Raw genomic sequence first — 9559 nt, forward strand, 5'->3', positions numbered from 1 at the left:
TAAATTATACTCCTTAATTAATGGCCGCCGGCCGGTACCGACCCCCTTAACAAAGGTAAAATTGGGAATAAGTATGTTTAGTGATTCACTAAATGAGATAAAAGTGTATATTCTCTGCAATGTAAAGGATTTCTTTCGATTCATATTTATTGACCTTTAATCGATATTTATAGCAGGTACATATTTTGATCATTTACTTATTTCATTATGTTTATGCCGTTTTCGCTACAGCTGTGGCTGAAGAACACGTTGAGTCTTGAGTATATAATAATTATTTTGGCCTCATCGAGACTTCAAACTATTTTTCAGGCACTCAAATATATTCCATTCTTATTTTTATAATATATAGTAATATATGTCATATTATATAATGTAATATTTGACATTAATATTAGTATCGCGGTCACGGACTATGAAATATTATGAACGTATTTATATTTTATAAAAACATAAATATATATTATAATATCTAATATCTGCTCAACTTCAGTTTTTCTTCATATACACGTATGAAGGTCGCCACACACTGCAGCGGTGCGGCCGAGAGCCGTTCTCCGACAAATGATAACAATCAATTTTTTCTCAGACAGTTAGAGTGACCAACTATGAAAAAAAAATGTAAAATCGTTTTAATTATTTAAACGTATCATATTAATTAAACAAATACAATTAATACACTTTATATTTTAAACTACTGAAGTATAAATACATAACTGTAAACAAATGCAATCAAATTTAGTTGGTTCAACAATTATTATAGTTCTATAAATAATAGTAAAATAAATTTAAAAGAATATTACAAACATTAATAAAGACCAGATAGGCTTAAACTATATTGGTGGCGTTTCAATGAGGAATTGGATAAACAACTACATTTTTGCATAACAGTATATTTTTATTATTTTATTATATTTTATAATAAAATATAATTATATATTAAACAACTTCCAGCCCTGTGGTTTTCTCATCTGATGTTCATTAAAACACAAACAAAAATAAAAAATAATAAGATATTATGTATTTAAATTTTATTTATATTATAAATTTATAGTAATAGCCATAGTATTTAAATTTTATTCATATAATGAATGTATTTAGCCATGGTATTTACATTTTATTTATTATAAAGATGTATCTACTACAAAATTTAAGTTTGTAGAGTCTACAATAATGACAAAAGTAAAAATAATAGAGCATTATAATATTGTTGGATTTAGATGGCCTAAATTTCAAAGATTTTCTTTTTAAGCGGTTTTATTCTTAAAAATGAGCTTTTAAGTTTCAACGATTCAGATTACAAATTTGTTTACTTTTTAATACAAAATTTCGACATAACGCCAATTTAATAAAAATTATGTTGGTAATGGAGAATATTTGAGGTTATATCATGTTATCAAATTTATGTTTGTCGGAATTATGTATTTAAATTGTTAGTTTTAGGGGTTCCTATAAATGTAAATACATACACACAGGCCGTTAGGCCGTAACAGATATTGATGTATTACAATATATTTTTTCAGTGTGATTTGCCCCAACGCCAAATTGACCAATTGGATATCGAGGCGTTCTATAAAGAGAACAATTTTATCGGCTGGACAGAGACTTCTGCTAAAGACGGGTTGATGGTTAACGATTCCATGCAGTAAGTTAATTTCTCAGCTCTCTCGTCCAAAACTTTATCTAAAATATGTATTTGTTTTTAAGGTTTTTAATAAACTCGATGATGGGACAATACAACGATGAAACCGACCAAACAGAACTCGTAAAACTCTCCGGCCCTAATGCGGAAAACAAGAAATCGTGTTCATTTTGTTAACCAACGATCAATATGTCTTAAACGTTTAAGTCCGTGTTTATAATGTTTCGTCTGTATTGTTCTTGTATATTCGTTGATATCAACGAGTTATTTAAATATAATATTGTCGTTGAAACTTTATATACTATATATTATTAATTACATGTTGTAATTAATTTTAAGTTTCAAAACATTTGGTCTATTAATCTACGTTTTAGTTATTGTCTGTTGGCCTCAATAAGACACTGTCATATTGTAGCAATACAATATTATATATTATTTTTAAGTGCAATCATATTGATAATTATTTCTGTTTTTATTATTTTTATAATTTAAACAAAATTAAGTAGCATGGGGAAGACCAGTGTGCTTCCACATTTTCCAACGTAAACTATACGCAATAACAGGAAAACACTGTGGCTTACCCTAAGTCCCTGCATTATGTTTCTCGTCTTTGTTTAATTTTTTTTTTTCATTCATAGCATAGGCGCAAATAGACAAATTATTTTGGGGGGACTAAGTCCCCCCAAGCCCCCACCTATTTGCGCCAATGATTCATAGTAATATTGATTATTTCCATTTTTACACATTTAAACTATCATTTATTATTATATTAGTGAATTCCTTCTACTATATAGGAATTTAGAAAACTAGAATTTGAAAATATGTGTTTTAAAGTTTTATGTTAATTATACTCTATTATTTTATTATTATTATTTTTTTTTTTTTATAAAACTTCTATGTTGAATTACTTAAAAATACAGTACGATTTTACTATTCATATATGCAAGTAATATTATGTCTATTAATTCTTATATGCACTAAACATATCCAATCTAGCTATCAAATCGTTTATTGTGTAAACATCACAAGATATTTTAAAGTATCTTTAATTTCTGCAGAAAAATTATGACATACCTATATTTTTTTTTTATTATTATTAGAAAATTTACAATCTGTATTATATGACACAATAAGTAAAATAGATAACTGATATAACACTATATACATAATAAAAATACACATGATGAGGGAAATCATCCAGCGATGGTACTCTCTAGTAATTTATTTATTTTTTTGTTCATTAATTTAATAGGTCACGGCACCAATTTCTTTTAAGTCAGTGTGGTGGGTTGTCAGGAAGAGTACGTGATGCTAGGTGAGTGACTAAAGGATTGGGATGGTGTTGTAGTGCAGTTTGGAGTGAAATCTGTTATACTATAATTTAGCTTGTTGGTCAACTGTTGGAATTCTTAAATCATTGTGTAGGATTTCATTTGTTACGTACCATGGGGCCGAGGCTATTAGCCGGAGAGTGATGGACTGGGAAGCTTGGATAGTGCGGTTTTGGGAAAGTTTGACACATCCCCAGATTTGCATACCGTACGCCCAGATGGGTCTGAGTAGAGATTTGTACAATGTGGACTTGTGTGTATTGATAGTTTGGATTTCAGAATCAGCCTGAGTAGATGAAGATGGTAGTTAAGGATTTTACGTTTGGACTTTAGATGAGGTCTCCATGTCAATCATTTTTTTAGTAAAATTCCCAAATATTTTACCTGATTCGATGAAGGAATCTTGACTCCTTGAAGTTGGAGCGAGGGAAGGTTGTGTTTACGCAGTGTAAATGACACTTGGAAAGATTTATCGGGATTTATTAGAATTTTCCACTTGGTTGCCCAGGTGTTGATTAAATTGAGGTGATTTTGGAGAGAGTTAGATAGATAAAATAGGGTCTGAATTGGAGGAGAGTATAGCTGTATCATCTGCATAAGTTGCTATGGTTGTGTTTGCTGTTTTTGGAGTATCTGATGTATATATGTTAAATAAATCGGGTGATAAGTCACTTCCTTGTGGAACACCGCAGAGATTGAAAAGTGGGAGGATATTGACTGCCCTGCCGAACTGCAAATGTACGATCATCGAGGTAGGATTGGATTATTGGATAGTAGGGAGCTGGGAGGAATAATTTTAACTTGTATAGGAGGCCATCGTGCCAAACCCTATCAAAGCTTTGGCCACTTGACATATTTTACTTATGTATAGTATTCATATTATACATATTATATAATAATATTAATTTTAAAATAGTACCTTTAATCAATAGGCTATTAAAAGTTTTATATTCATAAATCAATATAAATTATTTAATTGAATATTTTGTTTAATGTATTTCATTCAAAAATATTATGGATAACAATATTTTTAGTGGTCTTCCAAAATGTTGTATGATAATTTTTCATTTTGAGAGCTTATAAAATCCAAAAAATATTGTATAATATAGAATTACTGTGGGTAATTTCTTCAACAGTAAACATCATCCATCATATCGAAAAATATTAACGTTTTAAAAATACATTTTTTTAATTAAATTTTTTGAAATTACAAAACAACGCTGTGAAAAAATAAATATTTTTAAAATGTTTGTAATGTTACTACATGGGAAATCAAATCTTCAAGGTCAAATTTGCATATAACAGGAAGAAAATTTGGTTGCAATTACGTATTGACGAAAATTATATTAAATATGAAACAATTGAACCTGATGATAATTGCAGTGTTGCTTGTAGTATTATTCAGATTAAGAGGATAATTAATATAGCTTGTGATATTACGCGTCTACTGAACAGTAATAAGTATTCAATAGGATGAAAATAAAACAATAAGACTCCAATGTGGCCAAGTAGATACCTACGCCCATTCCGTTGTATATAGTATGTGTCGATCCCCTCAGAGCTTTTAGATTTTGAGTGGAGTGACGAATGCATTATATTACAATTATTTTTTTTGTGATATATTTATTTTGTATATAGATTTTATTACGTAATTTTCAATCTTGAGGATTGTTTCACATAGAAAATTTAATCTAGATTTCACATTTAAGATGGAAAAATTGAATATTCCCAAAACTTTTTTAAATTAGTGGGAAAACGTTCATTTTTACGTAAAATCGATTTTGTTTTTTGGTGAGACTCATAAACTAATAATCATGAATACTTTTACGTGTATTTTATCATTTGCTATGCATGATATCATTTTTTTATATTTTGATTTATTTTGAGTTTGTATATTATATTTGAAATTTTAAATATTTTCTAGTTATTTTTTTCGATAATTATCGGTAAAATAAGATCTTTTTTATTATAATTAAGACTCCTATACGTCACAGCTAGGTCAATAGCCTAAAAAAAGTTTTTTGTTGCGTCAAAAAGCTAGAATTTAACACAAAGTTCCTCGTAATTTTTTATAATAACTTGAAAAATATTTGAGGTACAAAAGCTCACAATTTTTTAAAGTTAAAATTTCAAAAATTTTATCAAAATCTTAAAAATTATTTTGTTATGAACAATTTATAAAACGTTCTGCTTTTATAGCTTAGATTTAAAATTTTTAACTACATGGCGACGTATTTTGGGTCACATCCTCACATTTTTGGCGTTACAACATTTTTTTTAAATATTATAATATTCTAATTATGTCTATTATATTGTGCATGAGGTAATTTAGTATAATAACCGTGTAACCTAGCCATTTTATCATAATATTGAAAAATAATTTTAACTGTCGATTATTGCAAAATTTTACTGATACATTTTCTTTAATAAATACGTCGTATGACCTTCAAACTTAAATACTTTTAAAGTTGTGATGAAACAATAATTATTTTGCAACATGCCAGCCCTTAAAAATGGTTTGATATTGCAAGAGTACAGGTACTGCACAAATTGCAACATTCCAATTACGCCACTGTACCTATAAGCAGGCCTGGGCCGATCAATAGCGGCAAAATAAAATTTTTATTCTATTTGCACCCCCTTCCTAGATTTTCAAATTTAATTATATCAAATGTTGTGCCCCCTTCCTACTCCATATTTTGCGCCCCTAGCAGGCGCCCACTTTGCCTGGCCCTCGGCCCGGCCCTGCCTATAAGTACGTTTATATGATTTATTGGATTATTGTTTTATTATTTATCTTAGGAGGTGAAAAGGACAGACCCACTGCATAGACACAAAAAATCGGGCGATACCCGTTTGCGTACATTTAACCTTTTTTGCGACTCGTTTGCGTACAAATGTACAACTCGATTGCGCACACGAATTTTTAATACCTGTGATAAATGACCCAAAACGTAGGACTCGTTTGCGTACATAAACTATAGCAAAATTCTACTAAAAATACCTTAACACAAATAGTGTTAAAAACTTAACTTAAAATAGTGTTTAATATTGTTTTCAAACATTTTCCTTACATCTAAACAACAGATTACCTGGTTTTAAAATACGAAACTCACTTGTAGTTTTCAATATTAAAACAACGTTTTCCTCTGCGCGTTTCAAAAACATTTGATATTTGAATGTCCATGGTACTACACGAAATAAAATGACTATTATGGTATCTCGATAGCATCACACGTTCGACTAAATAATAGCATTGATTATAAATACTATATAGTATTTATAATCAATGATAATAAGCATATTATGATCAGTGGCGTGCCCAGGAAATTTCAATGGGGGGGGGGGATATATATTATAAATTTAGTATAGTGTATACTATCACTGCAATTGGTATTATCACAAAGTAACAATAATAGAGTATTAGCTATTAATAGAATATCACAATTATATTATGATCTACTGAGAGATAAGAACTGGCCATTGAAGTAGCTGATAATTTATATCTGATTAGTGATTGGTAACCACTGATTTACCTACTTGAACTACTGATAGACCTTATACTTTTAGTCTACGTGATAAGCATGATCCATCATTCTATCTTCTATCTTACCATAAACATTATTAATTATTAATTATTACTTAGAGGATTTATTGCTCATGAACATGAATACATAATCACTGATCTATAATCAGTATAGTCCGTATAGTGAATGTTTATAATAGACAATGAAAAATAATTTATAAGCAATAAATGTTTATATATTATGTCTATGGTAGTATCTAATAAGTTGAAGTTAACAAAAAAAAAAAGCCAATGGGGGTGGGGGATAAAACCTCTAACCTCCGGGCCCCCCTTGGGCACGCCGCTGATTATTATAATAACATCCAGCGGTCGTCAATAACGCACACATTTATCTAAAATAACATTATCGTTTAGATTCAGAACCGCACACTAGTTAATCAATTACGTGTATCTTATCGAAATTTGCTCGACAAGTAACAATATAAGTCTAATAGCTGTATCTACCTACGCAAACGAGTCGTCACTTTTCAGGTCAAAATCTCAAAATTACTGTTATTACGGTTGTTACTGTAATGGTTATCATTTATAGGTGTTTTGAATTTTTCGATTTTGTATTGTAATCGAATTTGACGTATTTCGACTTTTCGAGTCATTTTTTGTTCAATTAATTAAAATTATAATAATTGAAGACATAAAAAATATTAAAATATGTTTTCTTTACAAATTCACACAGACCGGAACAAGATTATAACAATCAGTATTTTAATATAATTACATTATGTGTAGCTGAAAAGTGGTAGGTATTCAAAATGTACGCAAGGTGGGTGTGAGGGGCTTTGCCCCCCACGGGTCTGCTTTGATTAATTGTGCACTTGGAACGCAGTTTTTAAGTCGCTGGATTGAGCTCCTCTACTTAATTTTTCCCAATTCAAGCACTGTTTAAGATTGTAAACAAAATTATGATTGCCATAATTTCACAATCGATGGTTAGTTTATAATAAATTTTCAACACAATATAAGCTATATTGAATTTTAAATGAATACAATTTGTTTCCTATTAAATCATTAAAAAATGTGTGTGATTTTCACAAAATGTTGTCACTTATCAACATTTGAACTTTAAAGATCATAAACAAAATAACTCCCAAACATTTTCGATATTTTAAATTTCTATCAATTAAAAAAAATTATATGAGTATTTTGAAAATTTAACATTGTATAAAAAATGTCAAAAAGAAAATGAAACTTACACAAAAGTGGTCAAGTGGAATGTTTCAGGTACATGGCTAATATTTTTTGATTACAACAAAATTATTATAGTAGTGAAATCTTTTTTTTTACATTTATACAATCGTTTTTGTCAACATTTAAATTTAAAATGCTCTTTCAACTTTTTTTTTATAAAAATTATAACAACTTACGAAGAAACTACCTATTCAATATATGACTTAAAAAAATAATTCATCATAAATTTAAAAAAAAAATATTTAAAATTTAAAATATCTTTAAAAGAACCAAATGTTTTTTTTAATTTGTCTGGAAAATGCTGGTCTAAATATTCGGTGAAATTTTCGACTATTAGTTATTATAGTTATTATGTAGCAGTAGAAGATATATTATATAAGTATTTGATTTTAGTGATTTTACGGATAAAAGTTTACTCACTTTTAAATATCAAACATATAACTATATTTGTTTTGTACTTAAATGTCTTAAATATAAAATATTCTTTTTTATCTTAATTTCTCTTTTAGATTTTCTTCATTTTTAAGTAACGTACGAAAATTTTAATCTTCTTCTATGTACAGTGGCGTATTTAAGGTTTTTCCGCCTCTAGGCACTTTCCAATTCGCCGCCTTCCTCCCCCTTCATCCTTCCAACAATTATTTCTAAAACGTATTTAAATATACAATTTATTATATTATAATATTATATTAAAAAAATACATTGAGATATATGTAGATATATGATTAATTTTGAGCGAACAAAAATTAGTTGAGTTTGATTTCATCAAATGAAAAATAATTTTTCCAATTTTGTAAAAAAAAATTGTTGAAATTTGCCGCCCTCCAATGTTGCCGCTCTAGGCCCGGGCCTATAGGGCCTGTGCCTAAATACGCCTCTGTCTATGTACCAACTAGATTCAATTTGTCTATTATAAATTTAATATAAAATTGAAGATTGAAGTAGTTTCCCTGCTTCAAAATCAATACATATATGTTTTAGGATTTTATTCTCTTTACTTACAGATTTATTTAATAGTACTCACTAAAATACCATTGGCTTATAATTTAAACTTAAATCACATCCATATTTTTTATGTTGACTTTTTCGACTTTTTATCGAAAAGTAAAAATAATTTGTAAATGCATCACATAAATTTACTTAGGTACCTCATTAATATGAGATTGAGGTGGTGACGGTAGGTCGGTGGGTTATGGAATTCTTGTCAATTATATGATTATTGAATATGTAAAAATGGTGAAATGATATAAAAGCAAAAAAAAAATAACCATTTATTAAAATACATGATATAAAACCATTAACATAATTCATTAAATAATAAGTTATTTATACAATAGTTATATAGTACATTATGTCATTATGATTTATAAAACCTACATCAATGATAGGACCCATATGTTATTATAATGCATTTTCTAAATCGTGTACTTATATGTATTTAATTGACTTTAATGTTATAAAATTGATTTTATTTCCTTTATGATTTTGTTGTCATTCCCCTCAAAGAAGAAATAAGTAGATTTATTGTTTGAAATTAAAATTTTCATTTTGTTCGATAGAGTTATACCTTATACCTATATTGAAGTGGTAGGTAGCATGTTAAACCCTTTATAATTGAAAGAGGAAAACCCAATTAGAGATTTTTCGAACAGACAAATTATACAATATTTTTGTATCCTTTAAGAATTCAAAGCAGTTTTTGAAGGTCCACCCCAAATTACTATACCGATATACCAAGATACCGTCATCTGTATTGCAATTTATATTGATGAATCTAGAATGGTAATGTAGAGGTATAATAGAATATTATATTATAAC

At 28.4% G+C, this 9559-nt stretch overlaps 1 protein-coding gene and 1 long non-coding RNA gene across 2 annotated transcripts in view; one reads left to right on the forward strand and one right to left on the reverse strand.

Annotated features, from left to right (window-relative positions):
* LOC107168725 (ras-related protein Rab-29-like) overlaps positions 1 to 2508 on the forward strand; it is a 32836-nt gene extending 30328 nt beyond the window's left edge. Inside the window, exons 5-6 of the mRNA XM_089216196.1 lie at positions 1521 to 1642; positions 1705 to 2508. Coding sequence (XP_089072322.1) covers positions 1521 to 1642; positions 1705 to 1816 — 234 coding nt within the window. The 3' untranslated portion in view covers positions 1817 to 2508. The remainder of the gene's footprint in view (positions 1 to 1520; positions 1643 to 1704) is intronic.
* LOC149061220 (uncharacterized) lies at positions 419 to 6201 on the reverse strand. The gene is made up of 2 exons (XR_016189461.1): positions 6087 to 6201; positions 419 to 603 (listed from the first exon to the last, which is right to left on the reverse strand). It is a non-coding gene; the product is annotated as an uncharacterized LOC149061220 (long non-coding RNA).
* Positions 6202 to 9559: the final 3358 nt, after the last annotated feature.

This window comes from Diuraphis noxia, unplaced genomic scaffold, assembly GCF_037042655.1.
Source record: "Diuraphis noxia isolate RWA-SAM2 unplaced genomic scaffold, SU_Dnox_SAM2 contig0001, whole genome shotgun sequence".
NCBI classification, from domain to species: domain Eukaryota; kingdom Metazoa; phylum Arthropoda; class Insecta; order Hemiptera; family Aphididae; genus Diuraphis; species Diuraphis noxia.